This window comes from Festucalex cinctus, chromosome 16 (assembly GCF_051991245.1).
Source record: "Festucalex cinctus isolate MCC-2025b chromosome 16, RoL_Fcin_1.0, whole genome shotgun sequence".
Classification (NCBI taxonomy): Eukaryota; Metazoa; Chordata; class Actinopteri; order Syngnathiformes; family Syngnathidae; genus Festucalex; species Festucalex cinctus.
Window position 1 is genome coordinate 6,278,215 of NC_135426.1, and position 25,172 is coordinate 6,303,386.

Here is a 25,172-nt window from a genome sequence, read left to right on the forward strand (position 1 = left end):
ATAACAAAACATATTCAACACAGAATAATATAACAATAATAATATAACAATTTTGTAAAATAATTCAGCAGCATGTCCTTGTCCTATATGTATTATTTCCAGTAATTGAGCTTTTGTTAAGTTTTTAAAAATACAGATAGACTGAGATGATTTTGCTTTACAATCCAGATTGTTCCATAAACTGACACCGTGAGTTGAAATACACCGTTCTTTTTGTTTTGTTCTATATCTTGTTTTTGAGAAAATATCTGCTCCTCTTAATTTGTACTCATTTCCCCCTTTTTTGTTTTTTTTTACATTTAATTTGTATATTAACTGGTAACATTTCATGATGGGCTTAAAACATTATTTTTGAGACAGTTAAACTCCATCAATTCATTACATTTGAAATGTTTCAGTTGTATAAATAATAGATTAGTGTGATCTCTGTATCCGCAACTGCAAACGAAACTAATTTCTGTAAAATGAAGCTGGAATCAGTGTAGATTTTGGCTGCACACACCCACACTTCAATACAATAGGTCAGGTATGGAACAATCAATAAATTATATAACGATAACAAAAGCATTCTTGTTCAATGATTCTTTAGCCTTGTGTACAACTGCTATAGTTTGTGATACCTTAGATTTGACATATTCTATATGCGATTTCCATGTTAAGTGTTCATCAATAATAATACCTAAAAACTTTATTTTATTAGACCTTTAGCCTTGTTCTAATGTAGTTATTTCAAATAATGGATGGTACTGTATGTGGTAAGCCTTGTACAGTATCAACAATTTTCATTTATACGCTTATTTAAATCGACTAAATAGCAGGCATTCTTCGGTTCAGTATGAGGTGACGACGTGATCCTGCTCTGATGGCAAGTTGAGATGAGGAGGGGGGGGCAAGTGGGAGAAATAATTAGAGGGGAGCGACAGGTTGCCTGCGAAATGCTTCCGCCTTTTGAATTCTGTCTGAATTCTGCACATCGCTAAACATCACTTATATCACACGCTAACATTCAAATGTGAGAATCAGCCATCTCCCATGATGCTCTTGGAAAGCTGCCGCCGTCTTTCAGCTTTTAGGCTCCGTTAACATGCGGCAAACGGAAGCATCCGACAAGACTAATGATGCTCAACAGCTTCTTTAATTGGTCGGGGTTGGGCTGTTTCCTGAAAGCAGGTATGGGCAATGAGCAAGGATAATTGGAGAGTTCGTGCGCTGAATGTTAAAGAGGGTTAAATCACAAAAACAAACTACAGCCTTTCTCATTAAAATAACTCCAGGACATGAATGCATGCTGCATTACTATCTTAGGGTGGAGTAGAGTAAGATGTATAATTTGACTGTGAAATTAACAGTTAAATACAGTTTCAGTTAAAATTCAAACTTTGGTCACGTGTTTTCACTCCCGTTACACATTACCACCGTCATCACTCCCAAATATTTTCTATCTGATAATATTTCAACTCTGACTAGAGGTTTTTAAATCTCTGCTCTGTCAAGTCACCTAAATTATTTTTTGACATTATTTATTAGGGGTGTGAATTGCCTAGTACCTGACGATTCGATTCGTATCACGATTCACAGGTCACGATTCGATTCGATACCGATTAATCCCGATACGAATTTATAAGTCGATTGTTGCGATTTTTTTTCATTCAAATTTAGAAAATACTAATCAGTAAGCTTGTAGAGTGTAAGATTTATATGAAAATGTATTATTTATTTATCTGAAATTTCAGTCTTATAGAGGTTGTAATCTGTTTCATGTTTGAACAGCATTAAAATAAAATATTAAGGCTTAATGTTCCGTTCATATAACATTCTTCCATGCTCAAGGTGTGAATCCTAAAAAAAAAAAAAAAAAAAAAAAAAAAAAAGATTCTGCCGATTATTGAATCGATTCGAGAATCGCGCGATGTAATATCGCGAAATATCGCCGAATCGATTTTTTTTAACACCCCTATTATTTATATATATATATATATATATATATATATATATATATATATATATATATATATATATATATATATATATATATATATATATAAAATTGATTCACTGTAATGTGCTTAGTGTCATGCTGTGCGCATAAATGCTATGTGGCTAATTTGCAAATTCAATGCTATGTTACCTTCTTAGCTCAGTCATGTCCTCTAAATTATTGATCTTTTTGGCATTTATTTTTAAAATATAACTTTCTTGTTGATTCATTCGAATATTAGCATATGAGGCTATATTTCCTGTGTTTGCCAATTCTGTGCCTAAAATCTCACTCCTGTTACTTTCACTCCTGTTATTAAAATGAGAAAGTTGAGTCATGTGCACAGAGTAAATTCTGGAGAGTAAATTTAACTCTATTTAAAATTGGAGCAAATACACTCGGTTTTAGAGTAATATTTACACTTGAAAGAGAGTATAATAATGAATTGGGAAAAAATACATAAAAGTCACTCAAGGGGTGAGGAACCATCTCACGAGCTACTACTGCTGTGTTTTTTAGTATATTACTCTTGTTAGCGGGAATCTTCACAACTTCGATATCAAAACATCGTTTTTGGTCCCCTTTTTGGATATAAGCAAACAGTAGGAGTGGCATAGCTCAGGTGGTAGAGTGGCAGTCTCCCCAAGCTGAAGGTCCTGAGTTTGTTCCTCAACCCTTGAGTGACTTTTATTTTATTTTTTTCTCAATGCTTTATTTTACTCCCTTCCAAGTGTAAATATGACTCTAAAGCTGAGTCTATTTGGTCCCATAAATACAGTCAAATTTACTCTACAAAATTTACTGTGTAGCCAAATAAGTCCCAAGTCTCGAGTCAAGTCAAGACCTGGTTCATTTTCGACAGAAACCACGCTAACCAATGTCAGCTAGGCTGCCAGATTGTATCGGGGTCGCCTGCAGATGACGCTCCAGGAATTGTCTGTTTACAATTGTTCAAAATAACAAAATTTATGGACTGAAATTTTAAAAACGGAACTAAACCTAAAAATATAAACGCATGATACTTTAAGAGTGGAAAAAAAACTAGATTGGAGCGCCTTGGTGCTTGCCGGTGACGTCAGTACAGCAGCGCTAATGAAGTTAGCTTCAGTTTGGTTTCTTTTTTAGCTGTTCACAAATCAATCACAATAACAAAAAAAACAAAAAAAAAACAGTCTTAATGATAATAGGAACATATCAAAATCGAAACTGACAATATTTGTCACATCCGAAACACTTATTTTGTGTATTTATCATTTATTCACTCTATTTTATTATTTATTACACATATTTTGCGGTTATATTCTTAGGTTTATTTACGTTTTAACAATTTCAGTCCGTACATTTTGTTATTTACATTACATCTTTAATTAATATTTTCTTTCCAATGTTTGACGTCAACTGGATCATTTCCAGACAATCCTGTAGCTGGATGTGTTCGTTCGGCGACCCCCGATACGATCTGGCAGCCCGATCACATCTGGTACCCGACACTGGCCGTATCCGCAGCCACGTCACACAAGCACTCATGAGCGCTGTTGTGGAAATGAGTGGCCAACCTGGCTTGCAATTGAAGTACCGAAGCGATAATGTATCATCATTGTTGTGCTTGTGCTTTCAGGGTATGTGTTTTTGTTTTTTCCACTAGCCTCTGATTGAGGGATGGGGCGTGTCCTCCTGCGCCGCACCTGTTTCCCATCCTCAATCAAGCTTTCATAAGGACTGTGACTGCCGACAGTCCTCGTCGGAGTATTGACCTTGCTATGCCTTTGCCTAGTGCATTATTCTGACCTCGTGTGAATTCGATTGTACCTTCAGCCTTGTCTCTTGTTTCCTGTTAGTTTCGTGAATCCTTTTGATTCATAGTTTTTGTTATATCCTCAGCTTTTATGCTTGAGTGTTTGTTATCCTCGCGTTGAGCCGTTTCTGCTCCGTAGTTTTATGTTTCCTCAGCTTCACGCTTGAGAGTTTGTTATTCACGTGTTTTCTACATCGTCTTTAGTTTTCCGCTTTGTACAGCGTGTTTTGTGTTTTGGTTTTGTTTATTCGCGTAGCGCGGTTTTGTAGCCCTCGGGTATATTTTTGTTACTTCCTTACCTTGCAGCTTTTGCAAGCGTCCTTTAACTGTTTTTCTCCTGGGTTCGTCCAGCGCTTTTTGTTTCAGTCCTTGTCAAATAAATTGTTCAATTGTCTCTTTGTGTTCTGCCATTTTTGGGCTCCATCTTCCGGTTCCACCGGAACCCCTAACAATCATTGCGTGACCGTAAACAAAATGCGAGTAAGAAGAGGTTTCAATGTCGTGCAATTATTTTGGCGCCGTGAGACTAAATCACGGCGCTTGTGGCTTTGCTAGATTGTTTTGTTTTTTTTCTTCCCACTCCCCACCATCCAGTTGCGTTCAATATCTCATCTGATTGAATTACAGTAGGGTGGCGCTCCAGTGAGGAGAGTTGAGTTAATGTGTTTCTAGTTCACTTCTTTGTTAGGGGACGGAAAAAAGAAGAACGGTGTTTGATCAATAAAGCGTATTTATGGAGTAAATGAAGCCCCTTCTTCATGAGATGGCCCTCTCCGGATAGTCGATCGCGGGCACATAAATCTTGATGTCCCTCGCAGCTAATCAGATAACGACGACTCCACTCGGCTCGGCTGGAAATCAAGCCATCATACTCCACCGGGTTAGCGCCAAAGGAAATGGACCAGCCCATCTTTTTTCCAGCCGTCTACCGTCAGAGCACTTCTTCTTACCGTGGCGAAGCCTTAATAAAAAAATAAAAACAAATACAATACAATAACAGGCACATGGGAAATATTTACACCATTTCGTATCATATTTCAACAGACGTTGGACGACCGCTCTGATTTATGAGTTTAATGTTCCTGGCCATGTTATAAAAATACTTCTTCTTAAAAAAGCGTTTATTAGACTTGTGTGAAATTATTGGCTGTATCAAACAAACTTTAAAAACATTGCTACGAGGTTGGCTTAAAGAATTTGTAGTTTGCTCCTTAAACAACCGAGAAGTACCAAGAATCGACACCACGAGTAATTTTGATATAAAAAAAATTTTCCCTAACAAAAAATTATGGATAATTTTTTAAGAAAGACCTATATATCCCAATTTAGCATTTTTTCCTGAAAATTCCATGAAATTAATGGAAATTTTCTAATTCATAATTTCTAGTTTCTGGTCGTAAAATGGCCACAAGACGGCACCCAACGTAACGGAACCTTGAAATAAGGCCTGGTTTGTGTCGGTACTCACCCGTCCCTACTTTAAATGAATGATAAAGTCTATATTTCAATGATTAAAAATACATAAATAACAAATCCAAGAATTAAACAATAATAAAAATTTAAAAAAGAAACATGACTGAACATGTTCGAATCGGATTAGCCAAAAGAATCCATGCACATCATATGTACTAATTAAATGCAGAGGATATAAAAAGTCTACACACCCTGTCCAGATTTCAGGTTTTTTGTTGTTGTTGTTGTTGTTGTAAAAAATGAGACCAATATAAATCATTGAGAAACATTTAACATTAATTAGATTTTTATTCCAAAATAATCTTTTCAATAGGGGAAGTAAGCAACTGGAGAAAAAAAAATGTAGTTGCACAAGTGTGCACACCCTCATAAATGGGGATATGTTCAGAATTAGGCAATCACATTCAAACTCATGTTGTCACCAAAGTGCTTCTGATTAACCCTAAATGTATTTCTGATGTTTCGGCCTTTTTTTTGTTAGTTTTTTTTTCCAAGCAGCCTTAAGGTTTTGTGCTAATACTAAGTGGTATTTAAGACTGTTCATAAATCCCGTCAGCTTGATAAAGGCCCTCAGTTTAAAAAAAAAATAAAAATAATAATAATAATAATAATAATACTCATCAGCAGGCCTGGACTGGCACAAAAAAAAAAAATCGTCCCTGGCATTTTGACTGACTCTTGCCTAACAGGTAGCTCTGCCACTGATATTTATTGATGATGTTTCACTTTGCTATCTATATTCGAAATGGATGAACAGACTGGTCCCTCTAAATTGTGGGCCAGTCACTTGGGGTAAAATTGAGGAAAATAATCATTAAAAAGCACAAAAAGTGAAAGAGACCGGCCCACCGGGCATCTGCCCTGTACGCTAGCTGGCCAGTCCAGCCCTGCTCATCAGTATGTGTGCAGACCTAGAGAGTTATTTAACTGTATGAAAGTGAATGTTTCATATTAGGCCCAATGGCTTCTTTTGACTGCATCAGAGAAAAGTGCTTGTCATTTCTCTGGCATCTGAATACCCATCAAGCTGCTTTTCAGCATTGCTCAACTAAAAGCAATCGAAGATGATGCTTCCCAAAAGACATGCATAGGCTGAGCGTGTCACCGAGTGAGTCTGGGCTTTCCTTTGAGAAAGGAGTCTGCTCCACGGAGAGTCCTCCTACACACAGCTGCTCCCCATTTTGACGCCATTGGTGTGCGGCTTCACGTGTGCAGTCCTCACGAGGTCGTGCAACTTCACCCTCCACCATCTCGCCGGGCCCCGTCTCTCCCTCCTCTGTCCGCTATGCTTGTTCGCTCATCCTATTAAGACTTCCCAGAGGAAGGGGGCTTGTCGGCACGCTGGCAAGGAAATCAGGCTGAGAGGCAGGAAGGCCGATGCCGATAAGAGCACGGCGAGAAAAAAAACGACAAGAAAGTAGCAATCGGCATCGCGGACGACAGCTCATTGGGGCAGTCTTTTGCATATTTATCTTGAATTATCCTCCTTTGAGCAGCGCTCACCTATTATCCACTGTGCTCTACAAATTGCTTTAATTGGGCTTTTTGCTCTGTTGTTGCCTTTTTAGTCATGCTGGAGATGCTTTAGAATTCCTGTGCGTATTCAAAACGAATAACACGGCACACACTGGAGGCTTATCTAGGAGGGTGTGCATTAGGGATGTAACGATAACGGCGATATCGTGATATCGCGATATTAAAACTGCCACAATATATCGGTGTTGTCGTGTCACGATATTAAAAGCAGAACATCTGTTAAAAAAAAAAAAAAAAAAGTCGAGTTGATTTGTCTTTGTGCAGATCTAGCACCATCTGGTGGCTACTTTATTTATTTATTTATTTATTTATTTATTTATTTTTAATGCAGTTTAACTCATTCACTCCCAGGACATTTTTTGCTGTCTTACTGGATTTTGACTGATTTTGCAAGGCCCATAGAATATTGTGTCCTGTTGCTCTAAAAACATGGAATCTACCAAAAGAAAGATTAGAGTCTCTTCTTTCATCAGGAAAAAAAAACATCTATTTCTATCTGTTTCCATTTTGCATATCAATTAGCATTAGCATATGGCTAATTTTCATCATTATTCACAAATCTGTTGGACATAGTGGGGAAAAGAGCTTTTTGATCTCTTATAATCTGTTGCCATCTGCTGGCCGTTTTTGTAATAACTACCATTGCTTCAAGCATTCTCTTCAGTTCAGGGGCTGCATCAAAGCCAAAACGTATAAATACATCTTTAGGAGCATGGTAAGATTTAAAATAGAACATATTGATACGTTTTTGGGAGTAAATGAGTTTTGAATGAATTTTCACAAGGCATGTTTTGGCCCTTCCAAGGCATGTTTTGGCCCTCCTAAGTTTAAAATCCACAATATAATATTTATAGTATTTTTACATTTATATATAATATTTTTATATTTATGTATATTACCGTATTGTACAAAAGCACAATATTGTGTGTGTGTGTTTTTTTAGTATGAGCTCATTTTTTGACGATATTGTGAGCTTTTTTTTTTTTAATTGCCAACCTCCCCACAATATCGTGGTAATTATCATATTGTGACCTTCATATCGTGATAATATCGTATCGTGATGTTTGGATATCATTGCATCCTAGTGTGCATCTCTTCAGGAAAGCTGTTTTTTTAAATATAAATGTGTATTGGGGGATGCATCTTAAAGGATGTGCGGTGTGATACGATCTAATAAAGCATAGCCAATTTTCCAATGCAAATTGTTTTTTGTTACACACCTATTCTCTAGTCTTACACCATGTGTCCTGGTAAACATAATAGACAACATCGCAGTAAATGGTCTTGCCTTCCAAATGATTCAGAATTGTGCTTTTGACGTCTCTAGATGGCCCGGTGATCTGGCGCATGCTGACCTACCCTCCTACGCGGCGAGCACTCCTGGTGGGCTGCGGCCTCCAGATGTTCCAGCAGCTCTCCGGAATCAACACAGTCATGTGAGTAGGTCCGCGCTGGCGGCACTTTGAGGGGTCCGCGAGACTGTCGGGCCATTTTGTTTTGGAATTATATATATTTTTTTCCATATGCTAACTTCACTTTAACGAGTATTTCAATAAGACAAGTGCTCTCGCTACATTATTCACACCCGTGGGGTGCAATGTGCCAAACAATTTCAGTCTACGAAACATCTCTTGTCTCTTCTTCAACATGCGTACAACGTTTGATTCGTTTTTGTACATACTGTATGTCTGTGCATTCAATAAATTGTCTGCATGTCATTAGGAGTGTGACGATATATCGATACCGCAATAAATCATGATACTTTGTCTCCCGATAGATTATCGATACACCTACGCAAGTATTGTGATATTTGTAGTTAATGTACAGCCGCTATAACGGATCCAATGTTCATTAGTTATTGAGCAATTACTTGGCGGACCACCAGGGGGAGCGCCTCATAAGAGTGGAGGGGAAATGGACAGAAGTCTTCAGGTGAAGAAGACTCATGAGCAACTGACTCACTTTTGCACATACGTTTGTATACATTTGTGTAATATATCTTCAATTTTAACATTAAAATCATGTTTTATGTTTGGAATTTTTGAAGCACACAATTATTGAGGAATATTAATAATGATTTAATTGGATTTAATATTTAAGTCATTTTATTTATTTATTTATTTACTTTTGCAATGTTACACAAAAAAATTATATAAAATGTAACGGTTGACTATAAGTAACTGACATGTTGCATGACAATAGTGTTTAAGAAAGACACAAATTTGTTGAGAAATTGTCTCTGTTAAGAAGACATTTGTATTTGTTTAAAAAAAAAAAAAAAAAACACTAAAGTACTCACTGTGAAGAAGCCACCAGTTTTAATATTGTGTTTCGGTGATGGTGCAAAAAGAAACGATTTTCTCATTGAAAAAACATCAGTTTATGTCTTGGGTAGTTTTATCATAGGTTATTGTGGATTTATTACCTGACCAATATATCGATCATCATGGTATCGTCATATCGTGAGTTAATCGTTATCGTAAGCCTTGTATCTCATATTGTATGGTATTGTAAGATACCCAGAGGTTTCCACCCCTATATGTAGTATACATATACTGTATACTTGTATACTTGTATACCAGTGTAGGTTTTCTTTAAATTGACAGAGGACGAGTATCAACAATTTTTTCCATGCCAGTGAAGAAATAATAATTTACGGAACAATTGGGTGGAATTGGACAATTTACCATTTTAATGTGCAAAGGCACCGTGGTTGGGATTAATGTTGATAATGCTGCACTTGCATATTTCCAGTCTTGGTATACAAACTAAAGATGCTCTATTTTGTTTTATTAGGAAGTAGGGACACAATTAGATCATTTTTAAGCTACTATCTACCTTAGACTTAAAAAAAAGAAGACATAGTGTGTTTTTGTGTCTCCATCCTTTCCATTCAGTCCAAACGCATTGAGACAGGCATGTGTGTAGTTTGGCGATGCGCTATTAAATAACAAAGCATTTCATAACGCATCATCCGGGGCAGCCGGGAAGAAATCCCCCCCTACCCTGTTTAGTTGTTGTCGTTATCTTTCCATCTGTGTCTGTCTTGCCGCCCCTTCCAGATGAACTATATTAGCAGGCTCTGTAAACAATCTGGGGATGTGTGCTGTTGCCTGGCAACCGCCAAAGCAAAGGCAATAGGCTAAGTGTGTGCGTGCGTGCTTGTACTATTTTGTTATTTGTTACCACCACGCATGTGTAGATTGCTGTCTGATGTCGGTGTGTGCGGGTCTCAAATGAGAGCTTGCAGAATTGAATGTAACTGACAGGTTCGCCGAGGAGAAATTTGGGCTCGCTGTTAAGTGGAGTGACACATTGCACCTGTCACAAATGCTGTTTGTGGCCCGTCGTCTATTGACTGCATGCCTCTTTAAATGTGCATCCATCTTCATCGTGACCCTCAAATGTGAACAGCTCAGGGCTGAATCGTCTCCTTCACGCCCTCTCTCTCTCTTGCGCTGATTTGATTGATCTGTCCATCTTTAGTGATCCATTTACGTTGATGTGTCATCAAGATGGTGCCAAAGATTGTGTTTTGTTTTACAGCTGCCGTTGAAAAGTGTCCCTGGTTACTTGTATCAATTTAAGTCGTGATATATTTATCATTGTGGTTCGACCAGGGGTGGGCAAACTTTGGTGCACATTTTCATTTTTAGAATGGACAAATGGGTCCGCTTGGTCGTGGAAAAAAATAATAAATATTTCAAATGTGTATGTATGCATAATAGTTTATTTGAACAATAGACACATAAATACATCCCATTTTAATATTATTTGCATTCATTAGAGCCCGGTCAAGTGATCGGCTGGCCAATTTAATCGACTGATTTGAGCTGTTTTGAAACCAGCAAAATTTGACAAAAAGGCATATGACAACATAATACTCAACTCTCAACTCAACTTTATTGATAAAGCACTTTAAAAACAAGCATTGCCGTATACAAAGTGCTGTACATGGAACAGAAATCGGTCATGCAGTAAAGAATAACATCCGAAAAAGAACAAAGCAAACATTTTAAGTGAGTATACAAGTACTTTTTTTTTTGTATACAAGTAAATAAAGTTCACATCAGTAAATTAATAAGAATTAGGTGAGTGAATAAATAAATAAATACATACATAGATAAATAAATAGAATAGAATAAACAAATACTAAAGGACAAAATATTGTCAATCAATCCATCCATTTCCTTGACCGCTTATTCCTCACAAGGGAGCCTATCTCAGCTGGCTCCGGGCAGTAGGCGGGGTACACCCTGGACTGGTTGCCGGCCAATCGCAGGGCAACAAAATATTGTGAAACAGTTGAATATTCTTCTGCCTCTAATTTATATTCTTATCGTTAGGGATGGGTGAGTACCGATACCAGGTATCGGTATCGGGCCGATACCAGCCTTTTTTCAAGTACTCGAGTACTCGTGACGCAGACGAGTACCAGGGACCGATGGCAGAGGGGGAAGACGTTAAGTGAGTCCTCCTTGCCTGTAACTGGCGCTAGCTTGCAGCAGTTTTTCACCAAAACCTCACCGGTTTGGAAATACTTCAAAATTGTGAACCTTAAACTAAAAGAGCATTTTTGTGTTTTATTTTGAGCATTAAGACTATTGAAGAGTGACTGTGCTGTTTTATTTGTCAAAATTAAAGGGAATATATTTGTTTAAAAATATCTTTTAGTGATTTTTTTTATTTGTCAAAATGTACTACTGGTATCGGCAGTTGGTATCGGTATCGGTGAGTACTGAGGGTCTGAGTATCGGTATCGGTCTGAAAAAAAAAGTGGTATCGAACATCCCTAAAAAAATAGTACAATCCAGCAAACGTCAAAATCTGATTTATGACCCTTCAGGACCAATCAGAAGCCGTTATTTTGAATTAAGCCCGGCCCCCTTCCGCCTTCTCAACCAATCAGAAACCGTTATTTTGAATTAAGCCACGCCCCCTTCCGCCTTCTCGACCAATCAGAAACCGTTATTTTGAATTAAGCCCCGCCCCCTAACCAATCAGAAGCCGGGACACCACCTGTCAAAATTTGACAGGTACCCCGCCCCCTAACCAATCAGAAACCATTATTTTGAATTAAGCACCGCCCCCTTACCGCCCCCCTAACCAATTAGAAGTCGGGACAGCAACTGTCAAAATTTGATGGATCACCCCATGCCCCCCTCCTGCACCCCTCCCACCCCCAGCGAACATATGTTTCCGGTAGATAAGGTCGTGACCCCATCACCCCTCCCCTTCTGTACCCCTGCCTAATACCTCTCACCCCAGTGTACATGTGTTTCCGGTAGATAATGTCATAACCCCCCACATCCGTTAATCAAGATCGTGACAGGAAGCGCTCCCCCCTGTAAGACCCCGGGGTCGTGATATACGCCCCCCATAGTTCCACCATCTGCTAATCATAAATCGTGGTGAGTCGTTATCCTCTTGTTAAAAAACTTTTCATCAAACGGATAGCTCTCCTTTATATCGTGTCACAGGAAGCACCCCCCTCTGAAGTCTTGTAGGAAGCGCGCCCCTGCAATGCAATCCTGATACTTTTCACGCGAGTAGTGATATAGGTTCCCCTTTGAAGTAGGGGGGTCTCAACCGGGGTCGTGCAGGAAGCGCGCCCCACCACCTTAGTGGTACTTCACACTAAGTCGTGCGATAGGAAGCGTACCCGGCGCCTCTATCGTGTATGTGTGCGCGTGCATGTAAAATAGTGCGAGGCTCTCTTATTCGAGTTAAAGTGTTGTGAATATTAAAAAAATGTAATCTATTTGCTTCTTGTTTTTTAAAATAAATAAAAGAAACTTACCGGTGTTTCAGGATGTGAAGTTGCGTCTCCTTTGACGGGTTTTTGTTGTGAATATTAAAAAAAATGTAATCTATTTGCTTCTTGTTTTTTAAAATAAATAAAATAAACCTACCGGTGTTTCAGGATGCGAAGTTGCGTCTCCTTTGAAGGGTTTTCCTTTTTTTTTTTTAAATAAATAAATAAATAAATAAAATAAATGGACAACGTAGAGGGCTTGTTTTCTAACTGAAGGAGCTGGAGAGGGAAATACAAACGAAAAAAAATAAAACGATTATTCGTACGTATAGGGTTGTTATTTAACCAATTTCTGAAGACGTCTGATATTGTAAAAAAGCTAAAAACGGTGGAGAGGTCTGAGCGTCTCCCCCGCGGTGAACGGCGCCATCTAATGGTCAAAGGATGTGGATGGTAGGTATTAGAATGTGATAAGTTTGTCTGTATTTTTAATTTTAAATAGAGTGAGGCGTGAAATTAATCGGTTGATGTTTTGTGCGTTGTATTTGATAGCAATGTAATAAAGAAATTTTGGTAGGATGAACACAATAAAGTTAGTCTAATTTTGTCTACAAAAGTAAATTAGGGTATTAAAATGTTGATAATGAATGTAAAACCTAAAAATTTTATTCAAAGGTATTCAATTTGTAAATTATACATTTTGGATGACGGAACAATGCATGGCATTAGAGTAGCCTTTAAATATTAAGTGGGGTTAATTTTAAATTTTTGGGGACAGCAGATCGAAACTAGCATCGTACTAAATCCCCCGCAGCCATCTTTTTAATGTTACTGAACACTGTCCTTATATTAAACCAAACTCAACTCATTTACGTTTCGGTTACAAATGATACGTTTTATTTTTATATGGTATCTATTACAAGATGACGGATGCTAGAATTTGTACATTTTATATATACGTGATGTTTACAGGTATGCTTAGACGTGTATGTTTTTATTATTTTATGTTTATGATGTGTATAAGAGTACGCTGTTTGGGGAGGGACGGGAAAATTTGTTTACCTTTTTTTTTGTGTTTAAAAAAGATAATAATTGTACTAGTTTAAAAAAATACTGATTTCTGGAGAGAATATGTAATCACAAACTCAGGCAGGAACTGCATGTGGACATTATTGGTCAGACGTCTGCTTCTTTTTAAAACTAAGAGAATTGAAAGTATGAAACTTTGAGTTTCTTGATACGTTAATAGATTTATACTCTACTTAACCCTTAATCTTTAAGCCGATCTTTGCAACAATTTAACCAAAATCTTCTTATTAGTAGATTAACACCTTAGTCTCTTACAAAGGGTATTCCTGTAAGCCCTTGGCTAATAGTTTTTTAGAAAGGATCTACTGTTTGAATTTACGACGCCATAGATGCAATATGTATATGAGGAAGGGTGCGTACAGTTTTATTTTAGGGGTGTAGCAATTCAAAATGGAATTTTCCACATTTACCAGATTTAAAGACACACTTATATGTTATCCTAAATGTGATTCACTGTGCAAAATAATAATACTAATGACACTAAATCACGAAAATACAAATAATTCCTACAAAACAAAAGAGGAACCTCACGCCGAGGCGTTGCTCACGTTCTAGTTGTAAACCTGCTGTGGGCATATACATTTTCTACAAATGTACCACTGAGAATATTTACGAGCTTGTAAATAAAATACTAAAGGGGTACCAACATGAAAAATTAAATTTCCGGAGCTTTTTTTTTTTAAAGCAGTAACTGATTTAGAGGAGGGGCAATGTATTGTGGGGATCATACTTTTTGAAATCTTTAAGCTGTTGATTGTAAGAGTCTTCTATCTTGATGTTATCCTTTTTATCTGAATATGTATGAATGAAATATCTTCTAATTATTAGCTCGGATTCTTTCAATGGATAGCCCTGTAACCCTTAGGTTAGTAGTTTTTTAGAAAGTATCCGGGTATGAAATATGTTTTTATTATGTTAGGAATATGGCGCGTACGTGAAGAAGGATGATGTAGTTTTATTTTTGCTTTGTTTCTGTTTTAGTTTTTTAGGTGGGTGAAGGCATCGTTTTAAGGTGCCAGGTGTATTTTGTGCAAATAATATAGGGATACTTACGTTTTATTTTTGGTTCTGTTTTGTTACCGATAGTGCTTTGTTTCGTGAAACCCTTATGTTTTGTTTTGTTTCTTGTTTTTTTTAACTTACCCCTTGAGGATAAATAAACCGTCTTTAGACTTATCGCTAGCGAAGATGTAGCACGTTTAACACTCTAAATAGTTTTATCGCTGTACGACGTATTCGAACTAAGAGATCCCAAGTCTTTGTGAGTTTTTTTTTTCTTTTAAATACTTAGAAATACCCATTGTTAAATTAGCCTATAAGATATTATTGAATATGATAGTCTGTAAGATTAGCTATACTAAATCACCCCTGGGTTTAAAACACAAAACTACGAGATTTAATCAGAGCGTAGCAATCTACCGCGAGGATCTTTTTTAATCTTAAAACCGCTCTTTGCAGCAATTTACCTAAACATATAGTGAACAAACGTGTATCTTGTATGACTAAGAGACATTTAACTTTTGATTGAACGATTAATTTTTTTCCTTACGAATCGCGCTTACTTTCCGATGGTACGCGTAGGTAAACAATTTTTTACACGCATATTTACACATCGGGACTCTTTAATTTACCTGCTACGCGTGGGTTTTGTTTTTTTGTTTTTTTGTTTTTTTTCAGGAATTTGGGAGAACACGCAAAGTCTACCCAACAAGGCAGGACTCGATCTCACAACCCTTTATGCTAAGAAGCCAGCTAACGTACGGCCCTGATTGTGAAATAACAGCTACTATATTACTTAATTTGAATGAATAATATTATTTAAGACGTCTACCCATCTAACGCTTTAAAAATAGCGACATAATTCAGATAAAAATATTATTCGTACTATATTGTTTTTTTACAATAGTTTCTGAGTTCTCACAATAGATGTTCTTTTTTTTTTTTTTTTTTTTTTTTTTTTTTTTTTTTTCTTCTTTTTTGAAGAGCTCAGAATTGTTCATTCGGTAGTCTTACCGATTCAACGTCTTGTCATCATTGCTCTTTTTTTTTTTTTTTTTTTTTTTTTTTTTTGTGTGTATGTGTGCGTGCGTTTGCGTGCGTTTGCGTGCGTTTGCGTGCGTGCGTGCGTTTGCGTGCGTGCGTTTGCGTGCGTTTGCGTGCGTGCGTGTGCGTGCGTGCAAATACGTATAAATTTATACTCATTCATTCACCTAAAACCTTATAAATATCCCATTACCCTTCGCCTTAACCAGGTACTTCAGAATCTTGCCAGAGTCGTGAGATTTAAATGGTCAGGAGACCAGAGAAAAGGTCAGAAAAAAAAAGAAATAAAGAGAAAAGAAAGGTAAATCAAAGTGACATCCAGCACCGACCAAACACTTCCTGCCTTCCCCATGATTACAAAATCAAAGTCTTACGCCAACCCCGGAAGCCTCTAAATTCCAGCAAATTTAGCGAGATCTCAAGAGCCCAGAGGAAAAACTAAAGAGAGGAAGGAGGGAAGGATCGATAAGGCAGAGTGAGATCAATAGAAGCCAGTACATCCAATCCATCAAAGTGAAGTCCAGCACCAACAAGACCCCTCCTGCGTGGTTACAAAACCGGAGTCTTATGCCAACCCCAGAAACCTCATACTTCTAATAAATTAAGATCTCAAGTGACCAGAGGAAAAACTAAAGAGAGGAAGGAGGGAAGGATAGATAAAGCAAAGTGAGAACCACAGACACCAGCACCAACTGATTCAAGGGGCTGTGGGAGGGAGAGGGTACTTCTGTTGAGTTTCAGTAGATGCTGGTGCGACGGATCTGGCATGCATAAGGACCACCACCAAAGAAAGAAGCCGTCAACCGCGGTCCAGCAAAGCGAGCACCCCCCCCCCCCGGAATCCCCAGGCCGCGGCAGCACCAAGGCCACCCCCAAGCCACCCGAGCGGACACCGGTCGGCGAGCCGACCCAGACACCCGGAACACCCCCGCCCCAGCCCCGGCCCACACCCCCGAGCCCAAGGCCGCAGAACAAGGCCCAGCGGGCCCCCACAGCGCCCCACCGGTCCCCAGCCCCCATCCCCCCACGACCCCCCCGCACCCCACCCAAACCCGCCATCCACCACGACCCAGGCCCCACCACCCCCGACCCCCAAACCCCCGAACACACCCCGACCCCCAGCACCCAACCCCCCACCCACCCATACCTCCACCCCCCCCAAACAAGCCGCCCCCCCCCCCCCCCGACGGCCGCCACCCCCCCCCCGCGAACCCGGCCCCCCGCGAGAACCCCCCACCCCCCCCCCCGGAAACCGGCACCGGGCAGCAGCGCAGAGAGGGAAGATGTGCCCACCCCACCTCCAGCCGCGCGAGATTTGCACAGCGGCGGGAGGGGGGAAGCAGAGGAGGAAGCACCAGGGGAGAAGGCGGGACACCAGAACACCGAGCCCGGTGGGGAGAGGCCCCGGTCGTCACGCCAGAGTACTAGTGACACCTAACCCTGTTACTGAGTCCGCCAGCTCGCCGACTGGCGAGCTCTACCCTTACACCGTGAATGTGGCCCCACCCAGTGTATATACAAGTGTGTGCGTGTGGTGCATTAAAATTGGGAGCAGGTGAGTCGGAGCAGAGGGAAAACATTTCCCCTACTCCGACACACCCGTATCCCCCCCAAAAAAATGAATATGTATATGTGTGGTGCATTAAAAAAGGGAATGGAGGGACAAAGTGGTGGGGCAGGGACACAAATGGGGGGGACCACAGCGCTGCCAGGCACTGCAGTCCATCCCCTCTGATGGCTCCCCGCCCCAACTCACCCCTCCCCTTGGACGTGAGGTGCATTAAAATTGGAGGGGAGTTGAAGGGTGAAGACGGTGTTTCCACCCTTCCCCACCCCACCAAGAAATGTGTTGTGTGCCCTATGTGTATATTTACAAAGTGTATAGTGCAAGCTAGTGAAGTGAGTAAGAGGAGCGACCAGCGGGGCCTCACCCAACCCGGCGGGTGTAGGTGGCACGCCCGCCCCCCAGCACCCCCACCCCCACCCGCCCCCCACCTCATCCACCCGGCACCACAATGGGCGGACAGCCAGCGCAGCAGGGCTACCGGACAGCCCACCGGCCACCGGAGCCCGCCCGGGGCGCCAGGAGTTATACCGGAGTGGGGCAGGCCCCAAACCCTCGCCCGGCCCCCGGAGCCCGACGCCCGGGCCGGGGAGGGAGCCCCAGGCCCAGGGAGAGGGAGGGGGAGGGGCCGCAGGGCAGACAGGGAAGGGGGGGGGGGGAGGCGGAAGCGGGGAGAAGACGACAAGAAGGCGAAAGGGCGGCTCACAATAGATGTTCGATGATACTATTTTATAGTTTTATGTTTTTCTTACCGGTATGATTAACTTGTATTACATTAATGACGTTTCGCTATCATCTTAAAACACATCTTTGCATCGTTTTAAGGTGGCCGGTGTATTTTGTACAAATAATATATGGATACTTATTGATTTCTGATCAATTTTTACTCGTACATTTACCTACTTTTGCTTTTAGGCATATGTTAGTTACTTGTATATGAGTGCGTATTCTAACTTTCCCATTCACTTCTTGGTTCCATTCCATCACCCCTGCGAGACCGGACTCGTCTACTTAATATCACTAAAGTCTGTTCAAAAATCATTGGACACCCTGTCAGAGCCTTATCTTCCTTTTGTGACCGAATCCTGCTCGATCCCTCTCACTCACTTCATCGAATGTTTGAGTGGCTTCCATCATCTCAGCAGGCTGAGACGCCCCACTCTGACGAACACAGCGGCGGAGAAGGAGGAGGAGGACTACATTTGTCCCCAGATCACTAAATCTCTTGAACAGTGACCCCCCTCCCGGGCCAAATTGCGACAGACTGACTGACACGTAGCACTTTAGTGTGAAGCACGGAGCACTTTCTTTTGGTTTTTTATTGTTATTTATTATTTTTCGTATTTGTTTTTTTCTTTTTTTTTTCTTTTTTTAATGTTCATTGGTTTCATGTTTTTTTTTTTTTTAACTTCCCCCACGAGGACAAATAAAAACGTTTTTGAATTGAATTGAATATTTAATTACTTGTGGTATATTATTCATTTTTAAGTTATCTGGTTTACTTGGTATCATTTTAAGCTGTCTGATGTATTTTATGTTAATAATATATGGATACTTATTTACACATCTACTTCTTATTCATTTCAGATCCGTTTTTATTTGTATATTTACCTACTTTTGATATTAAGTTTACGATGGCTTAGACTTTTTGAAGGCGCTGTATAAAATAAACTCGAGTTGAGTTAGTTAGGTACTGTTTTTTATTTTTATTTTTTTATTATTTATTTTTTTTATAAAGTCAAATTATTACCTTTATGAAACTTTTTAGTTCTCCTTACGGTTTACTATGAAATGTTTCAAAATACTCGGTCCCTCCAAAACAAAACAAAACAAAACGTGTTTACACATTTTTACGGATTTTAAAAATTCTAGGCGTGACTTTGCCGAGTATTAAATGCCCGCTTGTATTTTTATTGAATGCGTACGTATACCGTTAAAATTTGTAATTAACATGTACCTACTCGATTCCTGTATTGACTAATTATTCGTGAGGCTAACGTTTTACAATTTAAAGTTATTCCGAGAGTTTACTCTTTAGCGACGTCTTTACACGCTTTAAACGTCGGCTTAGACTATAGACCCCTTGTGTTTTTACTTTAATATTATCGTTAAATGTTTTATCCCGGATTAAAACAGGGGGACTTATTCAAAGATGTTTTATTTTACGGTAAATGTTTTTATAATAGTCGCATATTGATTTTAATGTGCGAAGGAATCAAGGAGACTCTATGTATATACTGGTGTATACATATATATATATATATATATATATATATATATATATATATATATATATATATATATATATATATATATATATATATATATATATATATATGAGGTGTATATACTGTATTTGTTTCAACATCCTGGTCTTGTAGCCGTCATGCATGAGATCATGAAAGGCGAAAGAATTCAAATGCCTCCATTATCGGGTTTCAGCTTTGACTTGGCTCTGTTCGGGGCTCATGTTTTTTTTTCTTGAATTGGGTGGCTCAGGTGCTCTGAATTCGAGGGGAAGTATCAAGAGAGGCCGACGGGGAGTAGGTCAACTCGGTCGGTTTCGGTTATTATCAAACTTCCTGGCTGAAATCTGCACTTTCTTGCAGACTGATCTACTATCTGTCTGCCTCATATCCCCCATGTGGGTTGTGCTGATAATATTTTGACCCTGTCATGCTGCAGGATAACATTAGGTGTGGTATCCTGTGAATTTTGTAGGAAAAGGTTTTGTCTTTTTGAAGTCTCAACTTGACAGCCCGTTACATCAGAACAAGAAGACCCCGTTAAAACCCAGAGGATAAAGAGCTTTGTTTTAACTGACAATATGTGGAATGATGAAATAACAATTCACCTTGATTGGAGATGTGTTCTGACAACGTATAGTCGTTTTGTGAGAATCAGCCACTCGAAAACTTTCCAATGAGGCCACAAGGATTGATAACGCTTTATACGGGCTGGCTGCTGCGCTCTTTATACGACTCGTAGTCGTAATGATCATTTACCGCTTGGTCAACAACGTGCATCGATATGGATTTTGTTCGGGCGATGTGGATTCCATTATTTAGCAGAATAAAATTGTGATAACCGATTAATTGGCTGATTAAATGATTCTTTCTGGTCCCTTAGTACATAAATGAAAATGTGAATTACAGGCAAAACATTTGACTGATTCCAATACTGTAGTATTCCTTTAGTATTGAAATCTACAAAAGAGACAAAACTCGGCAAAAAATGGAGTTAAGCAGTAAAATGCACCCGTTTTTATCCATCTCGGGAGGCGGCCATTTTGTCACTTGCAGTCGACTGAAAATGACATTACGGTTGCTCAGGTAACAAGTAATGACCAATCACGGTTCATTTCTTTTATGAAGCCGAGCCGTGATTGGCTGTTACCTGAGCCCCGAGATGTCATTTTCAGTTGACTGCAAGTGACAAAATGACCATCTCACGATATGGATAAAAACGGGTACATCACCTTCACTTGTGATTGTTCGCGCCCCTGCTATATATCAGCTTCAGAACTTGACAACATATGGACAGTTTGCGGTGTGTTTATAGTCACATTTTACTTTTTTTTTTATTATGATGTAGGTGTTTTACCACATTCCTTTTTGACTAACCGGAGGTCCTAAGAAAGTGAAAGTAGAGACGGCGAAACAGGTTGTGTCCTCCTTTTAATGTGTTTTACAATTCAACATTTTAAAAGTGTTTTCAACACGTTGGTGTTTCACTTGTGCTGTACGTAACGATGATCAAATCTGCAGCTAGCCGCGAGTGCAACATACACAAACACATGGAACAGACAGGAGGTGGATTCACGGTGAACGGTGAAAGAAATAAATTATAGCTATAATTTTACATGAATCCAGCGGGTATAACGTTCCAACAATAATGTTAATCCAACCGCTAACTAATTCTGGCTAACTTACTTGCTCGTAAAATAGATCCACAGTAGCCACTTGTTGATAAACTGTAATTTTGTGTGAAGTTGTTTTTCATCAAAGAGGTGACAACATTTGATGTGAAATGTGTCGAGGCCACATGAACAAACACCATGCAATGTGACATTTGATTTGGATCCTCACATCGTTTCCAGGACTGCTGACATTTAACCGCTTTCCATGTCTGACATGTTACTTCAATCTGCTCTATGACGTGTGAGTGAGTGTGAGTGTGCAGTTTGTTGTGGTCTCACAGATGGTCCCACAGACAAATGTCAGGTTAGAAGTGTGACAAAACTCATCAAGAAGCTGGTGTCTGTGTAAATCACTCTGCTTCATCTATCCTTCCCTCCGTCCTCTCTTTAGTTTTTCCTCCTGTCTCCCTAATCTTTTGGAATCTAGAGTCTTATTGGGTTGGCGTAAGATTCTGGTTTGGAACCATGTGGGTGGCAGGTGGTGTTTGTTTGGTGCTGAAAAAAATCACTTTGATTCGTCTTTCTTTCCTTTGATCTTTCCTCTTGTCTCCTGACATTCTGAACTTCACGACTTTGGCGAGACTCTGAAGTGTCCGGTTCAGGTGAAGGGTACCGGGATTTTTTATTAGGTTTCAGGTGAACTAATGAGCACAAATTCACACGCATGCACGCACACACCAACAGGGAGCAATGATGATGATATGTTGCATTGGTAAGACTGCCAAATTAACAATTCTGTGCTCTTAAAAAAATAAATAAATAAATAAATAAATAAAAAAACTCATCAAGAAACTGACATGACCCAAAACTATACTGAATGTCATTTTGTACCTTTTTTTTTTTTGTAAGAAATTACAGGCTCGTCCTTTCTTTGTTGTTGTTTACTTCTGTTTGTGTACAAGTAGCCTAATCATGCCCAAACTCCTCCTCTCCATCTTCGTTTTCACGTGTAATCAAATATAGATATTTTTTAATGGGGAATGTACATGCACATGCTACACACTCGCTCATTTGCTTAATACACAGCTAGCAGATGTCATTCACAAAGCAGCACGTTTCAGATTTGTGAAGTGCACAAAGTGTGCGTCACGCAAATGCAAATATTCGGCACTTGTGACTGTGACAAGACGAAGTCTGGTTGTAAAACACCTTTTGTAAACATTAAAACATCATCTAAAACATCTCAACTTAAAACATCTTTTGTAAGCTTGTAAAACACAAACCTGCTTGAGAGGCAATAAAGAGGAAGGTGATGGCTCTTTTCTTCTGAAGGATTTGTTTGAAGGAGCAAAAGAAAACTTTGACTCAGTTTGTGTTCTTTGATCTTGTCTCCTAGTAGATTTTCTGCTCCAAAATATTTTGAGTGTTGAGTGTCACTCAATTTAATGAATGCTTTGCAGCCTTGTTTGTTACACCACAAGCAACCTTATTGGATATATAGCTCGTTGAAAAAAACAATAAAAAAAAATGCAAATTGAGTTAAACCCTGAGGGAAATATTGGTCCTGCACTTGCCATTTAGTTTGTGAATGAAATCACTCCCAATTACCTTGACTTTTGATGATGGGAATTTTTATGCTGGTGACTTGATTAGGACCCAGAAATTGCATTGTTTGTATACTCATTTGCAGTATTCTACTCAGAGATTTTCCATATATACGTGCACACATTCCCCTAACCATTTATTTTCATATTTTCTTTTGACTCCTTCCTCCCTGCTTGGGTCTGTGTTGTTTTGTTTTCCAAACATAGTCATAGTCACAGCCGTTCATCCTCCCCGCTCACTCTCGTCTGCGCAGGTACTACAGCGCCACCATCCTGCAAATGTCGGGCGTGCGGGATGACCGACTGGCCATCTGGCTGGCGGGACTCACCACCCTCACCAACTTCCTATTCACTCTGCTGGGCGTGTGGCTGGTGGAGCGAGTGGGCCGGCGAAGGCTCACACTGGGCAGCATCGCAGGTAAGACGGAAACATTTTATGGTGACTTTTCATGTGACAACACTGAAAGTCATGACACTTTATTATAACTCTTTGACCACCAAAAATGTTTAATAGCGATTAGTAAAATCGCGATGTATGCCGCCATAAATGTTAAATGACGTCAACTACGTTTTTTTTGTTTGTTTGTTTGTTTGTTTGTTTTTTGGGGGTTTTGTTTTTAAATCAATGGCCAGTGCAACAGCTAAGTGCAGCTCTGCCTGGTCAATGGGTTGTGAAATCAAAAACACCCACTAACTATGGCCAGCAGGTGGCAGCATTGTATCTCTTTTCAATGGGCCGTCCGAAACGTGACAGAATATGATGAAATCTGATGTAATAGAACCTTTTCAAGGACGACGTGAATGATCAAAGCCTTTGCCACATTAAACCTAATTCACAGAGTGTCACTAAACAAAAAATATTCGTGTCCAAGCCACTGTTGTGGAGAAAATCTTTTCAATTTTCGCTCAGTGTTACTCAAGTTACCTATTTTCAAATGGTGATTACTAAAGAACGGACAAACGTACAAACATACTTTTTTTTCTAATGAAAGAATGGAATGTGATCTTTCATGTGGTACCCACATTGTATTTGTAGTAAAAGAACACACTATTCTGTTTGCCTTGAAAGATTAGTTAAAATGCTCGGCTGGCACTGTGGGAGATGGGGTTTTTTTTTTTGGTTTTTTTTGATAACGTGTGGCAGGAAAAGAGTTGAGTCTAAACCAGTGGCAACAAAAGTGAGTTCACCCCTGAGTGAAATATTGAAATGTAAATTTTTTTGTTGTTGTTTTGTTGCGCAGGCACTTGTCTCGGCTTGTGTCTGCTGGCTGTTGGCTTCCTGTTGTCGGCCCAGCACAGTCCTGCTGTCACCTTCCACCCATTGGTGCCCTCCTTGGCCAACTCCACCTGCCTCAAGTATCAGTGAGTATTAATCAACATACACAATTTTATGTCATTTACAATTGAATACTCTTGTAAGAGCATGGTCTTTATTTATTTGAACATGTATGTGAACATAAAATGGCCAAAAAACGGACAAAAAGAAACCAATAAGGAAATGTACATTAAAAGTGATAAGACAGTTTACACTACACAAGACACAGCAAATGAAGTTAAACCAGCAAGCTTAAGGCAGCAAACGCTGTTCTTCCTGTTAGTACTCTTATTTTGAAATGTGTTCTCATCACTTCTGGTGCACACTCCTGAGCTGACTGACGCTGAAGTTGGCTTTCCCATCATGCTTTGTTGCTGTTACTAGTAACCCTTGTGATTGTGTTTTGCCTCTTGTATGTGTTATTTTGTACAGACAAGGTTTAATATAGTTATACTGTTTATTGTTTCTATTCATGGATTAAAGTTTTGCTACTTTTGATATTAAATTATTGTCACTCTGTGACACCCTCGTAACAATGGCAGGCAGCCAGTGCTATATGTAATGGCCTGTAAGGGTGATTGAATTTGCAGTTTATTGATGAGACAGTCATCAGAAGATGATGGGAATGCATTTTATTTATGGGCTGATTAGGTGTGGGCTGCTGCCCATTCGTGGCCTGAAATATAGGACGGCCCACTGGGAAATGTTCCGCCCCTCCAGATGGTCCAGTCCAGGCCTACCGCTGTGCCAAAATGTATTCAAACTCTAGCATTGTGGTCCTCACATCAAATATTGGAAGCAATTGTAGAATGAAACACTAATGACATTAATAATATTATTATTGGCCCAGTACATTCTATGAGTGTGGGGAAAATGAACAGTATGCAAGGGTTAGAAGATCAGAACTGTGTATCGCACCGTCAAGCTTGTTCAAGTTTACTAATTGTCCTGCTGCTCCCATATTGGCTTGTAAAAGTTGGCCCGTCTTTTCCGAGTCAAAGCCCTTTGAAAGTGTGTCATGAAAACAGGGACAATTGGAGGCCTGTGTTGCTCTCACGCATGTGCGTGCGTGTGGTGGTCAGTGCCTGAATGCGTGGGCTCGCTCTGCCTTGTAGCAAAGTGAACTGGGTGAAGCCGCAGTGGTGTTCGAAAAGCACTCAA

General features: G+C 39.6%; 1 protein-coding gene across 1 annotated transcript in view; it reads left to right on the forward strand.

Annotated features, from left to right (window-relative positions):
• LOC144003081 (proton myo-inositol cotransporter-like) overlaps window positions 1-25,172 on the forward strand; it is a 55,392-nt gene that overhangs the window by 26,335 nt on the left and 3,885 nt on the right. Inside the window, exons 4-6 of the mRNA XM_077498895.1 lie at window positions 8,110-8,218; window positions 22,951-23,114; window positions 23,938-24,058. Coding sequence (XP_077355021.1) covers window positions 8,110-8,218; window positions 22,951-23,114; window positions 23,938-24,058 — 394 coding nt within the window. The remainder of the gene's footprint in view (window positions 1-8,109; window positions 8,219-22,950; window positions 23,115-23,937; window positions 24,059-25,172) is intronic.